The 18,660-nt window shown below is 53.9% G+C and overlaps 2 protein-coding genes across 2 annotated transcripts; one reads left to right on the forward strand and one right to left on the reverse strand.

Annotated features, from left to right (window-relative positions):
• Window positions 1-214: 214 nt before the first annotated feature.
• Window positions 215-4,492, reverse strand: MMAB (metabolism of cobalamin associated B). The gene is made up of 9 exons (XM_051633801.1): window positions 4,400-4,492; window positions 4,222-4,298; window positions 4,020-4,113; window positions 3,567-3,624; window positions 2,658-2,730; window positions 2,232-2,329; window positions 1,843-1,907; window positions 1,140-1,199; window positions 215-766 (listed from the first exon to the last, which is right to left on the reverse strand). The coding sequence occupies exons 1-9, from the start codon at window positions 4,471-4,473 to the stop codon at window positions 679-681; spliced, it is 687 nt and encodes a 228-aa protein (XP_051489761.1). The 5' UTR covers window positions 4,474-4,492; the 3' UTR covers window positions 215-678.
• A 168-nt stretch (window positions 4,493-4,660) lies between these two features.
• On the forward strand, window positions 4,661-18,143 carry MVK (mevalonate kinase). The gene is made up of 10 exons (XM_051633940.1): window positions 4,661-4,791; window positions 4,873-5,020; window positions 6,038-6,185; window positions 7,373-7,528; window positions 10,131-10,234; window positions 11,261-11,306; window positions 12,087-12,177; window positions 12,602-12,718; window positions 15,775-15,928; window positions 16,249-18,143. Exons 1-10 carry the CDS (start codon window positions 4,714-4,716, stop codon window positions 16,398-16,400), a joined length of 1,194 nt encoding a protein of 397 aa, XP_051489900.1. The 5' UTR covers window positions 4,661-4,713; the 3' UTR covers window positions 16,401-18,143.
• Window positions 18,144-18,660: the final 517 nt, after the last annotated feature.

The following is an 18,660-nucleotide window of genomic DNA, read 5'->3' on the forward strand; positions in this document are numbered from 1 at the left end:
CCTGCATGAGCCCTATTCCTGGCAGAGGATGCACTGGATTGCCAGCACAGAGACATTCTTCATGTGCACAGAAAAAGGCAACCAGGAACAAAGAATTCCTAGTGCATTCCTGTAAATCTGCACATCTCGCTTCAGCCAGGGCTGATGGCTTCAAAGCAACTTAAAAAAGAAAAGCACACTGGGCTCAGTGTTACAGCATGACAGTTAAGGACCCTTTGGTACAAGTAAATCACATTTATTATTTCCAAGCTTGTGGACAGAGTTCCCCACTCCCTGCACAGCTGCTGCTCTGTACATCATGGCTTACAAAGAGAAGCTGATTGGTTTTCTCATCCCTCCGAGTTCTGTCAAGGCCTTTCATAGCACCTGCTGCTGCCCAGGGAAATTCAGACACCCCTAGACATCAGCTGCAGTCCTTTGAAGGCTCCTGCCTCAGCTCTAACCCAGGGCAGACAGCAGCTCTGATGCCACCTCTGCAGTGCTAGAGCAGGGACATGTGAGCAGGGCAGCTGTGCTCCCTGCAGCACGTGGGAACAAGGTCCTAGTCTATTAAATTGGAAGTTCTTGGCAGCTCAGATTTCCCATCCAGGCTTGTTCTCTTTTCCTTCCTTGATGGGGCAGAACAGAGTGCTGGATTTAGCTTCCCATGATGAAGGAAACAAACACTCCAGCTCCCAGTTATGGTTCAGGCTTTATGTATATTTTTTCTTCCTTCCCTTCCTTCATTGCAGCGTAACGTGCCAACACGAAGAGGTAGTCGCTCAGCCTGGAAGCCAAGGGAAAAGCAGTGAAACCCCTCCCTGCACCAGGTGTTTGTACCCAGCAGCACACACCTGCACAGCACAGGGCACTGGATTAACAGCACAAGAAGGCAGAGAGACACCACACCAGAGGGATTCCCAAAACTGCAGGCAGAAGGTGAAGGAAGGGCTCTCCCAGCACCCCTGCCGTGCCTGCAAACACACTTTGCAGCCTTGCAGCCAATCCTTGACAAGCTGCTGCTGGAAACTTCAGAGATCATCTTCTAGAAGGGAAGCTTTTTGAGAGGGAAAACCCCCGGTTTGATCTCAAGACTCAAAACCAACACGGGGCACACTTAGTACTGAGTAAAGGTTTGGGATTTTAAATTTTTTTTGTACCTGTTTAAGTATTTGGCCACATTGGGATCTGCTTCCCCTGCTTGTACCAAAGGAACCACGCTGGAAGGAGAGAAAGAAACTTGTATTTAATCTTCTAGCTCTGAATGCTCTTAAAGATAACTGAGATTTTTTTGGAGCCCAACCCTTCACACCCAGCCACCCCCCGGAGCTCCTGGACTCCCCACAGCACAGTGTGAAGGCTGGTACTTCCCCGGGACTATCCTGGAATGCAGCTCATTTCTGGAACTGCTCCAAAGGCTGCTCCTCAGCGGCTGTCACGGGACAATGGGAGCGGTTTGCAGGTGATTAACACCTGAAGGATCATTATTCGTTTCTGCAGGTAAACTGGGCCCCTTGGTTTGTTGAGGGAACAGAGCTGTTCCTTGCTTCCTCAAGCGTCCCTGGATCCCACACCTGCCAGTGCCTGCCTTCCACCTGTGCCAGCCTCCAAAATCCATCTGCAAACCCGAGCTGAGCCCAGAGGTGCATCTCAGCATGGATCTGTTCCTTCTGAAGATCTTGGCTCTGGTGACCCAGTTCAGGGGAGGGAAGAGCCTCGCGTTTTGCTGATTGCTCTCCTGGGACTCTGACTAACACAAACTTGACTCCAGCTCCCCCCCTGACACAGCTGGCCTTGATTACTCCAACCGTGAGGATTTGCTGTACCCGTGGTCACCTTGTATCCATTTCACCCCACACTCACCACCTCTCAGCTCTGCGGCAGACAGCCCGGGACAGGTGGAGAGCAGCACTGCTTTTACCTCCTGACTGAAACAACAATGGAACAGCCCATCAGTGCCTGCTGCCACCAGGCAGAGCCACCATCCCTCACCATGTAGCTGCAGCAGAGCTTATCAACCCCCCAGACGTGCAGCTGAACCCCGTGTTGGGGCTGGCAACTGGGGAGAGAGATCTGGATGCTGCAGGATGTGGAGATGGAACTCAACTGGGTCCTGCCCTCTGCTGTTCTTTTGGGTTTTGTCCACACAAATAACAGCCTCACACCCTGATTTCCCCCAGCAAAGGGCAGAGCAGGTGTCCCCTCAGGAAGGGAGGCTCTTCCACTCAGTGAAAGGCACCAGCAGTACCTACTGGCAGGATAAAAGCTCGGAGTGGAGGAAGCTGCTCTGAGTAACTGTCAATCCACTGCTCCAGCTCCAGAACTGGCTTCTCACTGAACGATGTTCGTCCTACAGAAAAGTGAAAAAAGGCAGGAGTGACCCAGTCTGCAGAGAGAGCTCAACTTTCACATCTCTCTGACCAGTAAGAACACCCCAAAGCAACCCTCCTCCTAGAGCAGGGCTGGTTCTTGTCCAGCACTCACAGGTGGGTGTCACTGGAGCCACACAGACACTCGTGGGACAGTGTGTGACCCCACCCAGCACCCAGGCAGGTCCTGTGGGGCAGCCCTGGGCCAGCTCCAACTCCTGCACACCTCAACAGCCTCCCCAGCACCCATCCAGAGGGACAGCAGGGAGTCCAGAACTGTTATCCCAGGAAAAGCACAGTGGAGCTTACTCAGGTGAGCCTCCCTGGCCGAGGAGAGCGGCGTGGCGATGTTGGAGCCCACGTCCTGCAGCATGCACTGCACCTGGATGTGGGATCAGGACAAAACCAAGCACTGCTTTCATTCCCCAGCCTTTGATGCTGCAGTTCCCCTGCAGCAGAGCTCTGGGAGCGACAGCTGGTTGTGCTGATTAAAGAAGATCCTACCCTTGCTGTTCACCAGCCCCCAGCCTGCTGGCAAGGGGGATCAGATAAGTGCTCCCTAATTGCTTTATGAGAAGCCAGATTAGCACATGGACTTGTTTTCACTGGCCCATTAAACCACCCTGGCTGACTCTGCAGAAAGCAGACTGGGGAGTGCTCACGTAATCCCTTGCTGGGAGGACACCCAGTAACCCCTGGGAGAAAGGCAGTGACACACAGCTGCAGACAGAGCTGGCTTGGTGTCACCTCCCCTTCCAAGAGGGGCACCTCTCAGCAGCCCGGGATACTTGGGGAGCAGCCTGGTGAAGCTTTCTGAAGTCTCTGGTGAGCTCCTCCTGCATTCTTGTGCACAGAAATGCTAATTAGCACAACCCACAGTCCCACCAGTGTGCCCACATGGTCACTTTGTCCCCATTTCAAACCTGAGACCAAGTGACAACAAGACTTGTTGTCCAGGACCGTGTACAGTGACAGGTCTGAATAAACCTAGAGCTCTGTTCATCTGCCTGCAGCTCCTCACTCCACCTGCCAGCCTCCTTCTTGAAGAAACCTGTTTCTTCAAAAGTAATCAAGGGTCAGATTCTTAAGTGTTTTAATACTAAATTTATTACCTTCTTGTGTGGCAATGGGAGCACTGTGACTAAAAGAGCTTAAGAATACGTTTCAGTAGCACAGATGAAGTGACTGCACTGGGTGAAGACCATAATTAATACTCACTTTGTGAAGTTGTTCAACAAATGTGTGGCCATTTTCACTGCTAAATTCACCAGCAAGCCTAGGTAAAAAAAAAAAACCACCACAACACTACGAGTTAGCTAGAAATGAAGCCATTTTCATTATATTACCATTTTCCATAGGAAAAATGCTCCTGGGTGTTTCTCAATGAAACCCTCCAGAGAAGTTTGGTCCATAGGGTATCCCTTCCCTCCTGCTGGGTGGTGGGCCTGGCAGAGCAGCTCTTAAAGGCAGAGGATGCCCAGAACCCCCCCCAGAGGGCAGCAGGGCTGGTTATGGGCCATAAAAGCAGATCTGAATGAACAGACCCCCTAACCCTAACCCTGCAGAGGGCCCAGGTTCAGCCCGTCCAGGCCCAGAGCTCCCCGAGCACACGGCCACCCTGGCAGGAGCTCCGGGCCCGGCAGCAGGAGGGGCCCCGGGGCAGGGGGTTACCCGATGGCCGAGCTCAGCTCGTCCGTGGCTCCCAGGGCCTGGAAGATCCGGTCGCCCTTGGGCCTCCGCTCCCCGGTGAAGGTGCTGGAGAAGCCTGTGGAAACGGCCCCGGGGGAGCCGCTCAGAGGCCGGGCCCGAGCCAGCGCAGCCGCGGGGGTCGGGCCGGGCTCTCGGTACCACCCGCCCCAGCCCCGGGCACTACCTGCGTCCCCCGTCCTCGTGTAGATCTTGGGGGTCCGGTCGCCGCGGGGGCCGGTGTCGGCGGGGCCGCTGTCAGAGCTGCGGAGACAACGGCCACGTCAGGGGGGTGAACCCGGGCCCTTCCCGCCCCGCCCCGGCCCCGCGCTCACCTGCCCGCCCCGCCCCGGCCCCGCACTCACCTGCCCGGCCCAGCCCGGCCCCGCCGCCCCGCCGCGCCCCGCCGCGCCAGCCCCGCCAGCGCCCGCGCCCGCATCCCTCCCGGCCGCCGTAGCCGCCGCCCTGCCCTGTCCCCTCACCTCAGCGCCGCACCACCCCGCACCGCCGCCTTCCCATTGGTCCTCCCGAAGTCCCGCCTCCCGGCTTCTCCCTGCTATTGGCTGAGGAGCCGGGGGGGCGGGGCGAGGCGCGGCTCCTATTGGCCAGCGGGGCTGTCAGTCCGCGCCGGGCGGCCGAGGCCGTGCGGGAGCGCTGAGGGGCCGCGTCCCGCCGCGGGATGTGGGAGCGGGGCCTGGTGCTGTCCGCCCCCGGGAAGGTGATCCTGCACGGGGAGCACGCCGTGGTGCACGGCAAGGTAAGGAGCCGGGGCTCCGGGGGCTCCGGCCCGGCCCCCCTCCCCTGGGCCCCTCCCTGAGCCCCCGCTCCCCGCCCGCAGGTGGCCTTGGCCGTGGCTCTGGACCTGCGCACCTTCCTGCGGCTGAGGCCCTGCCCCGAGAGCCGGGTGTGCGTCCGCCTGCCCGGTGTCGGCGTGGTGAGGAGCTGGGACACCCCCCGCCTCCGCGCCCTGCGGGGGAGCTTCGCAGGCAAGTGCTGGCGGGAGGGAACCGCCGTGCAGGCCCCGTCTGGGGCCCTTGGGCCTGCTTGGGGCTGGGTGACCCGTGCTGGGACAGCCTTGTGGGGTGACCCGTTCTGAGGTGGCTGCCCTGCTGAGTGTGGCTGGGCCTTGCTGTCTCTAACCGTGCTCAGTGTGTGTTTAGCTTACACATCCCTGCACACCACCAGTTTGGGCCCCCTCACTCTCCCTGTGTGCTTCTTGTCACCTGCCTGGTGCTCTTGTATCTGGGAGAGGCCCTTGTCATGGGCATGTCCTCCTGATTCGGGTTCCCAGGGGCTTCTTCTGTTGCTGCTGTGGCTCAGGCAGGGCTGTAACACATAGAGGAGCCAGCCAGGGACCATGCCCAGGTGTACTGCTGGTAGGGGGGCCAAAAGGAGTCTCTGCAGCTGGTTTGAGTTGAGAGCTCTTTGGGAGGGCAGTTATGGGTCCTGTTTTCCTCTCTCTCTGCTCCAAGCCAGCCCTCACTGGAGTTTCTGCAGCATCTGGTATTGGGTGCAGCCCCTGACTGGCAGTTGTGCTATTTCCCTCTGTAGGACCTGGCATCATCTTCTGTGATCCTCAGCAGCACAGATTCCTTGGCAGAAGGCAGGGCAAAGCCTGCTGAGGCAGGGGGTTGGTAACTCCACTCAGCACTGACCCAAAGCTCTCTAACAGGGATGCCTGCTCCTGCTGCTTTGGAATCTGGGCTTGAGTGAAGTGCATCAGAATGCCCATGCTCTTCAGTAAAGAGTGTGACTTGCCACGTTCTATGTAGTGTAACACAGCACAGGTGTGGGATGGGAAAACTGGGGTTTCAGGTTGGGTGGTGGAGATTTTGCTCTTATTTTGTCATAAATCCTCAGGAAGCTGGTAGGTGAAATCTGAGATGGGCTCTATCTGTTTCTGCTGACTATAACAGGATATTGTTGTTCTTGTAAACATTGCTTTGAAGCTTAACAGTTCCCTGGTTTCTAAGTGTTTGCATTCTCCCTGCTTGCTTCCATAGCTGACTTCGATGAATCAAAGCCCCCCAGCTTGGAACAGCTGGACACACTGAGGGAGTTTGCTGGAATTGCTGCTGGAGCCTCAGCTCCCGAGAGCCTGGCTACTCTTGCCTTTCTTTATCTGTGCCTGGCTATTTCAGCTAAGTATGGGTAAGGCAATCTTCCTGCCCCAACACAAACGTGCTCTGGGGAGTGTTGGTCACCAGTACTTGCTGCTACAAGGTCACAGGGAGGAACCAGATCTGAGGCAAAATAAGAAGTCACAAAGAATGTTACTGAGTGCCTGGGGAGACACCTCAGAGCTGAGCTGGGTGGTGGGTGGGGTGCCCAGGCAAGTGGGCTGGAATCATCTGCTGTCCTTTAGGCATCAAGCTTTGAGAAGCTCGAGTCAGAGCAGTTCATGCCACCCTTCCTGCACCACCAACAGCAGCAGAGACATCAGGCAGCTCATTTCATGCTAGAAGCTGCTGCAGGAATGAGCTGTGAGTTTGTTGTGTGAGCTGAGTCTGAACCCCCTCGTGAGTCTCCCTAAAAACAGGAGAACTTGGGGTAGCTGCAGCTCTGAGCTGATCCAGTTTCTGAACTTAACCAACTCTGTTGGTGGTCCTGACCCACTGGGTGGGTGCTCAGGGCAGTGTCTGGGACAGCAGCACTTGCTATTTTAAACCAAGTCAGAACCTGACGTCAGTATTTGTAGCAAAGGAATAAAGGTTAAAGAGTGGTGATGTGTAACTGCATCCTGCTCTGCTGCCCAGCCTCCAGGTTGCTGGGTCATAGCCCTGTCACCAGCCTGCTCTGGAGCCATCAGCTCATAGTTCACATCACTCACCAGACAGTGAAAAGCTCCTGGGTTTGGTATTTGGGTCTGTAACACAAACTGGACGTGCTCAGAGGAGCTGAGGGTCCTGTGGGCACAGATCTGTGTGTGTTTCACCTCCCCCATCAGCTTGTGACTCCTTTTGGATGTAACTACAGTTACAGGCTTGGGATATAAAGACTTTCTTTAGAAATATGTTCAAAATTGTGCTTACAGCAACCTTTGAAGGGTCTCTTTGTGGTGATACTCAAGGATTTAGTTATTGAGTGCCCCTGCTAGCAGCTTGACAAGCTGTGCTAATTAATCACAGACCCAGCTGAGGCTTGGTTCTCCTTCCATGGCTCAGGAAGCTGCTCAGCTGTGCTGAGGAGCCCTCCCAGATCCAGCCTGTGTTGGACACACGTGCTGACGTTCTGGTTCTCACCCAGCTTTTCCTGCCATCGCTCCTAATTGGTGCCTTTTTCCTTTTGAAACGTTGTCCAAGGTGGTCGCCTTACATCTTTTCCTGTCTGTGTTCCAGAGATGTGCCCAGCGTGGAGGTGCTGGTGTGGTCCGAGCTGCCCACGGGAGCGGGGCTGGGCTCCAGCGCTGCCTACGCCGTCTGCCTGGCCGCGGCGCTGCTGGCGGCCTGCGGAGCCATCTCCTGCCCGCTGGAGGAGGGACAGCCCGCCGGCAGGTAACGCTCTGGGGAAGCCTCCCTGCTTTGGATCCTCTCTGTCCTCCTCTTTCCTTTCACCCGCACCTTCTGGCGCCTCTCGTGGTCTCTCTGGCCACTCCCCTGGGCTGTGGTCCCGGCAGTGTTACCCTCAGCCTTACTCCTTCCCCTTCTGTTGCTGCCCAGTGTTCCCAACAGCAGAGACCTGCCCTGTCCCAGGGCTCTGACCTGTGAGTCATGTTTACAATTTGCTTCTCCTGATAAAGCAGCTGGAGGCAGAGACTTGGTAAAAATGGCACCGTTTCCCTTGTCTAGTGCAAAATACACACACTGAAAAAAAACCACACAAGAGAAACCTCTTTGTTTTCCAAGTGAATAAAACACACACTTAAATGTCATAGACTTTAACCTCTTTCCTCACTGAGCATCTTCCAGGTTTTCCTTTGAGTCCTCAGGAATCAAGGATCCTTTCTAGTTTTTCTAGTAATTTTTTGTCTAGTTTTTCTAGTCATTTAGCCTGATAATTTTTTTCCTGTACGTGGTACATTTCCTTCTGATCTCCAGCCTGAGTTTTCACTTTATTAGTGGCTGGTGAAAGTTTCTTTCCTCCTGCCCTTGGGTTGCCTTCCCTTGGGAGTTCAGTCTTGGAATCCTGGCCTGCTCTGCTGCGTCTCCATGTCTAAGGAGGCAGCTGGAGCAGCAGAAGCCTCCGTGGTGAGCCTGGATCCAGGTGCAGCCTTTGCTGCTTGGCTTCTGTAGACTCTGCGTGACTGAGGCAGCAGGAGGGGGTGGCTGGTTCTGTTGCAGAGCCAGAGCTTGCAGCCTGACCCAGAAACACCTTCCTGGAGCAGAGCAGTTTGTGCGGGGGGCTCGGGCACATCACCCAAGCAGTCACACAGCATGAGGCTTGAAAGGCTGGTTCCAGCCCAGGCAGTGAGGATGTCTTCATTCCCTCCTCAGACATCTTAGCTGCAGCTTGAATACAGTGTAGTTTTTTTCTTCCAGCTGGCATGCAGAAGAGTGAGTGAGAGATGGGGGTGTCACACTTCAGAAGGTTTTTGCTTAACGTCACAAGAAAAGAACAGCATGATTTAATGACTCCTGTGTAGAGAAGAATCACAGCCTCTCAAAGAGGATTAGAAACAAGTGGTTTACAGCAAACTGGGCTTCTATTTTGAGTAGCAGTGGTGTGAGCTGTGTTCCTGAGTACTTCATGGATTAAATATTGGCAAGGGAAATGAAAGGTGTGTAGGGATGGATGAAGACATTCAGCAGAGGCCCAGGGAAGTGGGGAGTTAAAGGGAGTGGCTTCCAGACAGCCAGTGGCTCTCAACATTCCTGCCTTGCCTTCCCAGCCATCACTGGTCTAGTTATTTCATGTAAGACTGTGATGCTTATCAAAGATCCTTGTTTGTGCCTTTCCTCCATCATGTATTACTTGTTCTGGCCCCATGCTCTAAAAACCTGTTGAAGGCACGTTCCAGGGGGGTCAGAGGTGGGTGTTTGTGTGCCTGTGTGAGTCTGAGTGTGTTGCAGCAGGAGGGCTGGAGGCTTCCTGTGGGCATCAGGCTTCCCTTAGGGTGCCTGGGTTTGGGACAGTCCTTCAGCCTGGAGAGTGGGTGGATTTGAAATAGTCTGGTGAGTTCTGGGAGTGGGTGTGTGGAAATATTTTTTTAAATAAATCTTTCTGGGAACAGGCCCAAAGCAGTGGGGTTTTGAGAGGCACTGGAGGAGAAATCCCTGTGGTGGAGAGAGATGTGGTGAAAGTTGCAGCTGGCAGTTCCTCTCTAACTGGCAGCTCCACGGCTGCTTTTTGAATTGCTACAGCCCATTAATTAGTATGTTCAGACAGGGGCCTTGATCCTTGCTGGGTCTGACCCAGCACCAGACTCTCTGCCAGTGTTTAAACTCTCGAAGCACTTACCAGTTTGTATGACTGCTTTTAAGACAACAGAAAGACCTGGTTTTGTGGGTTTAGCATAACACCTTCTGGGCCTGCGTTTGGTTCCCTTCTGTGCACCCAGTGCTGGATTGAAGTGTTAGGAGTTAATCCCTAAAAATCAAAGTCTTTGCTGGGAATAGTAGTTCAGTTCTAACTGCACCTTTTGGCCCAGTTTGTGAGGCTTCTGCAGCTGAGCAGCTGGGAATTAGAGGCTGGAGTCACACATGTGAAATGCAACTTTTGCTGTTTTCTCACACCGTGGTGAACAGGATCTCTGGCCAAGAGGTGTGGTAACAGCAGCCTCGGGGGGTGGGGGTGGGTCTGGACTTGTGCTCGTTTAAATTTGCTCTTTGCTCAGCCAGGGCTGGGATCTGCTCCCTGAAGCTGCTGTGCCCCTGGCCTGCAGCAGGAGCACTGTGGTCGTGCCCTTTGGGCTGGCTCTCTTGGAGTAGCACCAGTTCCCTGGGGGGGCTTCTACGTGCTGCCAGTCAGGTGCTGTGAACAGTGATGTCCCCTCCCTGCTGGAACAATGTGGGGTACAGAGGGGATCCACAGCTCTGGGGCTTCCCACAGCAACTGCTGCCTTGTGTGGTTCCTGATGCTTTCTGTCTCCTGTGGCTCCTCTGTCACTCAGCCTGTGCTGGTTTCAGTTGTGCATTGGATCATTTTCTTGCCTTTCAGGTGGACAGAAGAAGAGCTGACTTTGATTAACAGCTGGGCCTTCCAGGGGGAGCGGGTGATCCACGGCAATCCCTCGGGTGTGGATAATGCTGTTGGGACCTGGGGTACGTGTGTGTTTGCTGCTTCCTGGGGCTGCTGAGGAGGGACTGTTGGGGGTGGCAGGATAGCATGTCTCTGCTCTCTACAGCAGATTGTGCCCCAGCTGCAGGGTGGTTCTGAGCAGATGCCACAAGTTGCATTTCTGCAAACAATAGGGCTTTGTTGGGATGGCTGCAGGGATGGATGGAGCAGGGTGCCTCACTGCACTGAGGTACAGCAGAGGGACCAGCAGCTCCCAAATTCAGGTCCCCGTTTTGACTTGAGTGGAGGGAATCCTTCCCCATTTGTAAGCTGGGACTGGAGCCAGCTGGGCTGCTGGCCTGGCTGCATCAACACCAGGGATCTGCAGCCCCCAGGCAAGTGCCTGGGGCAGAGACCTTGTTGCAAATAACTGATATTTAAACATTCTGGGGTGAACAAAGAAACTTAATCCTGTCCCAGGGATAATGCAGTAGAAAATGCAGTTGGACAGCTGTCATTTAGTTTCAATTAGCAGAGACTTCCAAGTGTTTTGGAAGTGTCCTTGGAGACTTCTAATAATCTTTCTAATGAGACCTAATGGCAAAGCCTGTGTAAAAGTAGGAGCCAAGTGAGACATTCCTTCTGGACAATGAAACTCCATGCTGAAGGACAGCTGCTGACATGAATGCACATGTTCAGTCCAGTTTGAAACCTTTGTGCTTGCTCTGCCCCAGGGAATCACTGCTTGATTCTTCTTTTTTTTTTTTTTCAGTACAGATTTAATGCTGCCCGAACTCTTTGCCTTTTAAAACATATTTCATGTGATCCCCAAGTAGAGGAGAGCAAAGGGAAAGGCACTGGGTTAACAATGTCTGACCAGAGCCTCTCATTAAGTCAGCAGGGTTAGGCAGATTCATGCTGTCTGGGAACATGGTTCATTTAGCTGGTGTTTCTTGCAATTACTGTCATATGCTCTGGGTGAGGTTCTAAAGATGAAAGACCTGCTGCCTCTTACCACACCGTTATCTCTGCTCACTGTGGGCTGAGACAATGCATGGGTTTTGCTTTAGGTGGAGCCCTGAGATACCAATCAGGAAAAATCACACCATTAAAGAGGTAATATTTGAGTTTAAAAATAACACTTGGGTACGGTGGGTGGAATGTGTCAAAGGGGCCTTGGGTGGGTCTGGTAGGGTGTGGGGTGGTTGGGAGGTGGCTGGCAGTGAGGCCAAGGGGCTCTGTAGCCAGATCTGGCCGTGGGTAGGGGTGGCTTGAGGGTTGTTTTGGGTTAGGGTGGTTGGGAACAATGAAATGTTTGGTCATTATCTGACACTAAATGAACACAGCACAAAGGATCAATATTAATTTCATGGCATTATGGGCAGCAGGAATGGATCTGCTCCTGGCAGCAGCCGAGGTGGTGGGGAGGGGGAGCTTCTGCTTACCTGGTGGTAGGGCTGGGAGAACTGAGCTGCAGAGACAAGCCCAGGTCCTGCCTGTCCCCTCTGCCTCCTGCCAACCAAGTATAATCTGACTCCATTAAAATCTTTCACAGTGCATGAAATTGCTCTATTAGCAGTTAATGGCCACTGCTGGCTAGTCTCACAGAGCATATTTCAAAGGAAAAATTTTGCTTGAAAAACATGGATTTCAAATACGTTATAGTCCTATTTATAGCACTAGTATAGTTGTTCCTGGTATCTAACTGGAGCAAGCCTGAACTCAGCCAGCAATAAAGCACCTGCTTAACTTTTTTTAAAACTAATGGGACTCATTATCTTGGGTGTCTTGCTCAAACAGGCCTTTAGAGGCAGAAGGAATTGTAGTTGTCTGGGCCACTGGAGCTGCTGGGGGACTGTGAAGGAGAGAGGCAAGGAGGTGTCTTGTTGCTTCCAGGGTGCCAACACTGAGGATCTTGCTGACAAACACTAAAGTCCCTCGAAGCACCAAGGTCCTGGTCGCTGGTGTCAAAGAGAAGATGCTGAAGGTGCAGCACCTGCGTGGTCATGGGGATGCAGATGTGTGGTGGGGCAGGGTGGGGGGATAACCCTCAGGAGCTCGGATCTCATGTGGGACTGCCTGTCTCATGGGGATCTCTTGGGACATTCCTCCTGTGGTCACTGCTGCTAGCTCGGAATGGGGGTTCAGCTCTTCTTGTGTCTCTCTCCAGCACTAAGGCCCTGCCACAAAAATCAACAGTTCCTTCCCCAGCCTCTTTCTCTCTCTTCTTCTAGTTCCTGCAGGTGGGAGCAACTGACCATTGCCCTGGTCTGCAGGGGAGTGTCTGTGAATGAGTAGCCCTGAGTGGGCTGAGGAATTGTCCAGCTCCAAGGGCCTGGGGCTGGTTTTGCCACGGTAGTGTCAGAAGACTGGTGAGCACTCTTCTTACGTCTTGCCTTCACCTTTCTCAGTTCCCTGCTATAATGAACCCGGTGCTGGAGTCCATTGATGCAATTTCTCAGGAGTGCCAAAGTGTTCTGGAAGCAATGCCTGCAAATCCATCACCAGAGTATTACCCTGTGCTGGAGGTAAGGGGCTCGCTCGCCAGTATTTTTAGACACTGTTACTGTTGAACATCAAAATGTCATTTAAAGAACATTAGGTCTAAGAAAAAATTTGATGGCAGGAAATGTTCAGTTCTGAGTGAAGCCATAGTCTGCGTGTGCTGCTTTTGATGCCCTTCCTGGAGCCAAGGGACAGAAAGTGCTGCTGCTCTCCACAGCAGTGCATGGGGAGGGTGTGGTTGGGACCAGTGCTTTGTGGACCTGCAGCTCTGGAGGTTTTGTTTCCCTCTGCTGAGAAATGTGGAGAGAGTTGAGGCCGAGATGCTGGCTCCACAGGCCAGCCACACTCCTGCTGGCAGTCACTGCCTGTGAAGCAACTGCTTTGTCACTGCCAGGGCTGGAGTGAAGAGCAGAGAGCCCAGCAGCCACTGGTTTGTGATGGACTGGTTACCAGCCAGCTCCCAGTGCTCTGCACTCCTCCTGGCTCAGGAGACTAACAAACAGAGCTATGCCCAGAGCTGACCTGACGTTGATGCATGAGGTGCATGCAAAGATCTGTGTTTGTCTTGGCTTTGTTCAGAGTAGAAGAGGCTACTAAGGTGGGGGGGAAACACGCTTCCAAATGGAGGAAGTTTTTTGCAATGCTGAGTGTGCTGGAGCACTGGTTCATGCAGCTGTGGGGTAAGGATGTGTAGCAGTGTCCCAGCTGAGGCAAACCTGGCTTGGCCTTGGGTGCCAAGTGACTTGGACGGTCCAGAGCCATTTGGTACCAGTGGTGCATTTCCTTGGTGGCATCTGGATCCCTCCCCTTGGCTCTCCTGTGAGGACCTCTGCTTGTCCTTGCTCTTGCTGGCAGGTTGTCCCCTCCCCAGCTGGGACTGTGCTCTGGAGGTGCTGGAGAGGGGTCTGGGGTGGGACACAGAGCTGCTGTCCCAGCTGGACCTGTGGCAGCAGTGTAGAGCTGCTCTGTTAGCAGATGGTTGGTGCAACCTTCTCCTTTTTGCTTCAGGCTGTGTTGCACCTCTGTGCAGGTGGCTGAGCTGCTGGCACTGCAGCAAGCGTGGAGGGGTGTCCTGTGGGAGTCACAGCAAAGTCCTTCTTCTCCCTTTGCATCAAGAGGGTTTCAGTACCCATCAAGGTGGGCTGAGCTGGGGGAGATCTGGAGTCAGTTTGCAGCTCAGCTTCAGACAGTTGTACCCTAATGCAGTATGGCTAAGGCTGCTGGAAGCACTGGGGAACAGGGAAGAGGAGGACTAATGCAAGTGTGCTTTGAGGTCCTCACTTGGAAACAGCCTTGTATGCAGCCTGGGAAGCAGCACTGCAGTGGGCAGTTCCTGTCTGGAATCTGTTGTGTTGTCTGGTGCTTGGGTTGCCCACAGAAGCACAGCTGATGATATGCAGCATATATCTCTATGTATTTGGCTGTTTCTGAGATGTGCAGCTCTGGACAGCCCTGTTTGAACCACAGAACTAGTCTACTGTGTCATAAGCTGTCATCTGATTCCTGACAGATTTTGGATCACGAGATGACAGGTGTCTTGGATCATCATAGGTGGTGCTGTGCCCTCACTCAGGCATATAAAAAGGCCACTGGATGGATGTCTGTCCATCCCAGCACAGGACTGGGGGTGGATGCACTCTGCATGCCTCTGGCTAATTCATCTCCCTGCACTGTGTGCAAGTGCAGTACAGAAATGCTCTGGGGGGGATGGAGAGGGATTATTTCTGCATTGTCCCCTCCTCTGTGGTGTTGGCAGGAGACCCATGTGGAGCTGAGGGAGGGTGTTGTGACTGACATCTGCCAGGCTGCAGCATGGCTCCCCCTGCTCCCTGTGCTCAGCATCTCACCCCGGCTTACTGGGAGCAGCAGGCTGGGAAATGCTTGGTGGCACTGGCTGGAGAGCAGGGCACAGGGCTGCTGTGGGGAGCCTGTCTGGGTCTGGTCCTGTCTCAGCTGGCTCCTGGCCTGTGACACCTGCTGGGACAGCAATGGGAACAGTGGCCACATGCCAGGGAGGTGATTGAGTTGGGGTATCAGACCATGGTTGCTGAGGAGGAGCTTCTTCCACTGATGGTGCTGAGCTGGGAGGTCACTGTGGTGCCTGGGGCCCTGCTGTCAGTTGCTTGCCCCATTCCAGACCTGCTCCCAGTGCAGGCCAAGCCCATCTATCCTTTAATTCCTCACCTCTACTACAGGGAAGAGAGAAGCTGTAACTCCCACCTCTGGGTGGTGTTATCCACTTGGGCCGTTTGGACTTGGCTGCTGTGGCAGCTTTCTCCAGGAGCAGGGCGTGTCTGGCTGCTTGGGGCAGCGTGGCAGAGATGCACTTGCAGCTCACCAGAGCTGGGCAGCTTTGCCTGGAGGGCAGCCTTGCTTGGAGAGTGGCTTGTGCTGCCCCTCCCCAAAGGGAGGGTCCCCTGACCCCTGCTTGTCCCTGATTCCCAGCATGGTGCTGGAGAGAGCCTCCTTGGCTCCCAGCCCTGGCCCTGCCCACGAGGAGAGAGAAGCTGCACAGAGCAAAGCAAGGGAGGTGGCTCCATGTCCCCTCTCCAGCAGTGCCCATCAGGACTTGGCTGTGTCAGAAGTCCCCTGGATTTAGTTATGCTGGATGGATTGCAGGGCAGGGTGACAGCCAGGAATGAGAGATGCTGGCTTGGTGCCCTTCCCATGGGCAATGAGGGGGCTTACACAGCCTCCTGCTCAACACTGGTGTGACAGGGGAGTGGTGGAGCAGTCAGGAGGTGTTGGGGAGCTCCAATTTAGCACCTGAAATAAATGCCTCCTGGCAGCTTGAGATGATCAGGGTTTTCTCTGTCCTCCCTCAGCAAGGAGGTCCAGAAGCTGCTGTACCACTGTCACTGTGGTGGGCAGCAGCAGCACAGGTCATGCAGGGGACAGTGACAGATGAACAGCCCAGGGCTCAGCCTGTGGCCTCAACCTTGCTGAACTCCCTGCAGACATGAGTTGGCTGGGGAGGCAGGGCAGCTCCCCCTGCCTCACTGCGGAGGGAGGGACCCGTGGCTGTGAAGAGCCCCTGTCACCACATGTGCTCATCTCATGTCTGTATGGTTGCTTTTAGGAGCTCTTTGATATAAACCAGCACCACCTAAACGTGATGGGTGTCGGCCATCCCTCCCTGGACAGGCTGTGCCAGGTGACAAGGTCCCACGGCCTGCACAGCAAGCTGACCGGGGCTGGCGGGGGCGGCTGCGGCATCACCCTGCTGAGACCAGGTCAGTGACCCTCTGGGCATCCTCCCCCTGTTCCACCTGGCCCTGCCAGTCCAGTGCAGAAGCAGAGGGACACAAGCCTAGCCCCTGCGGGATGGGGGGGACGTGAAGCCATGTTGGGAGCATGGGATGGTGTCTGGCAGAGCCCCCTGACAGCATGGGGTGCAGTTTTCCACAGCAGGGCCATCCAGTGCTTTTGCTTGTGTGTCAGGTCTGCAGGGCCCTGCTCCAGGGAGCTTGTGTTCCAACGTGCCGTGGCCCCTTTTGGTCTCCCTGCAGTGGCCCAGCTGACTAACTGCCTGCTCTTGCCTTCCTCTTGGCAGACACCTCCCCACTGGCCGTGGAAGCAGCCAAGCAAGACTTAAGTGCCTGTGGATTCGAGTGCTGGGAGACCAATATCGGGGGCCCCGGCGTGACCCTGCACTCCCCCTCCTCGCTGACGGCCCCGGTGCTGCGTGCACTCTCCCAGAGCTGAGCTGCTGCCTCTGGCAAGGCTGGGCTCCTGGCAGCATGTCCTCAGGGGGCAGCTGTGCCTGCTCTGCTGTCTGGAAACTTCTGTCTGGGTGGCCGAGGGCTTCTAGACACAGAGCCAATGTTGGGCCTGGTGTCCCTGGGAGCAGTGGCTGCTGTGGGAACCTGGGAGCAACTGCTTGGGCTGGGTGCGAGGTTTGACCCAGGCTCTCAAAATCTTGTTTTAAATTTACTGAACTGCTGTGCTAATCCTGAAGGGCAGGTGAGAGAGGGGCTTGGCTGGATTCCAGCATGGATAATGACACTTTGCTTGGTTCTGTTGCTTAGGATGCATGTGGTGTATCTTCCCTTCTCTCCGGTGTCCCGCGGGGCGGGCAGCACAGCATGTGAGGTGGATGTGCAGAGTGCTCTGACATTTTTGGGTGAAAAGCATCTTGGCAGCTCAGGGCTTGACACTCAGGTCTCTGTTTCTCTTGGATTGCAATTCAGGGGGGAGAGGAAACTTTTAAATATGCCTCCTACCTGCTGCTAATTATGAATTGGGTATTAAACTGAGAAAACACATTTCTAATGAAACTATCACTGTTTCTGCTCTTTCCTGCAATCTCTGCCTGGGCTGATAAACAGGGTCCTGTGACCAGGCTCTGGTTCCTGCTCACGTGTTGAAGGTCTGGTTCAAACTGTCACGTGTGAGGAGGGTGGCTGAAGGCAAGGAAATCTGAACGTTCCCCTTGCCATGGCTGTTCTGGGTTCTCTCACACTTCAGCCTTCAACCAACTTCAATTCCCCTGCCTGTCCTGTTGAGAGTGTAAAACGTGCCACGAGGGGAGGCTGTGATGGAGGGGGGTCAGGACAGAGCAACATGGATTTGGTTTGGTTTGAAGTAGTTCGTTTTAAATAGGAAAAAAAAAAAACAAACCACCAACCACCTCCTTAAAAGCTGACCATAGCTTGCAACTGGCAAACTGTGAAACCTAAATGCATTTAAACTCATTACACAAATGTAAATGCAGTTTTTAGTGTTGAAATTTTAATGAGTTGAACCACAGAACTAAAGGGAATTGGTAGGTAAGTGGCTGAAGCCAGAGGATCCTGAAGGAATAAGCTGACTCTCAGTGGCTGGGGTGCCGTCTTCACCTGCCAGAGAGATTTTATCATTGTGCTGTTTGTCTGGGGTTTTTTAAGGGTAGCTCTGTTCAAAAGTGCTTAATTCAAAGCTGGGTAATAGATGTTCAGGGGAGTGGGAAGTTACCTTCCTCTTCCAGTGCAGGCATAAAAAAATAGGAGAAGTTGAGCTGTACTAGCTCTGAAATCCCAGCGTTGTGATGACCAGCTTTAGTTCACTGATCAGGTGTAAAACTGTCTCTGCTTTTAATAAATTGGTGGGGTTTTATGTGCAAAGCGTTCTTTGATAATTATGCTGGATACAAAAGGGAAAAAACCCCTTACACTGCTTCAATACAAACAGGTTTCAGATGCTGGGTTTCTACATGTCTAATTACAATTACAATTTGCATCCGAGAGCGGCTTTACGCTAATCACAAGTCAGAAAGCCTGATAAATAATTTACCATTTTCTAATACAGTGTAATCAATGTGAGGAGCTGGAAGTGTGTTGACTACAACCACTTAAATGTGTCTGTAGTTTCTCCTGGTTAGCACAAAGAAATGCCAAATTCAGTGCGAAGAAACTTCACTTCAAAACAACATGTCTGGGCTTGAAAAGAAATAATCAACATTTTTATTCAGTGCTTTTCCTCATTAGTTGCTTTCTTTGGAATCTCCACTTCCTAGGAAGGTTCCTCCCTTTGTCCTGCTCTGCTCCCTGCCAGTTCCCAGGCTGGGTGAGGGTTTGTGGCAGTGACTGCCTCATCGTGGCACAGGAGGGTGACCTGGGCTGGGCTCTGTGGGATGTGGCTGGGGGTGGGCCCTACACTGCCCCCAGCCCAGGGGCTTTGTCCAAGCCTGGCTCTGCCTCCCCTGTGCGATGGGGACCAGAACTGCCAGAGTCAGCAGCTGGAGCCAGTCCCAGTTTGTCAGCAGTGATTTTGCATCCATCTGGGAGCCCGGAAGTGCCCACTCCCTCCTCCTTGTGTTCTCCCTTGCAGGGGTGTTGCTGTGAGCACCCTGATAACTGGGGGGGGGGGCTTTTGGCATGTACCTGACCCCAACTTTGGCATGGGAATCACCTCTTTGGTTGCACCAACTTCCAGCCACCTCCTGCAATTCCTTGAGCTTTGCATGCCTGGTTAGCCCTGTGGATGT

This window comes from Apus apus, chromosome 16 (genome assembly GCF_020740795.1).
Source record: "Apus apus isolate bApuApu2 chromosome 16, bApuApu2.pri.cur, whole genome shotgun sequence".
Classification (NCBI taxonomy): Eukaryota; Metazoa; Chordata; class Aves; order Apodiformes; family Apodidae; genus Apus; species Apus apus.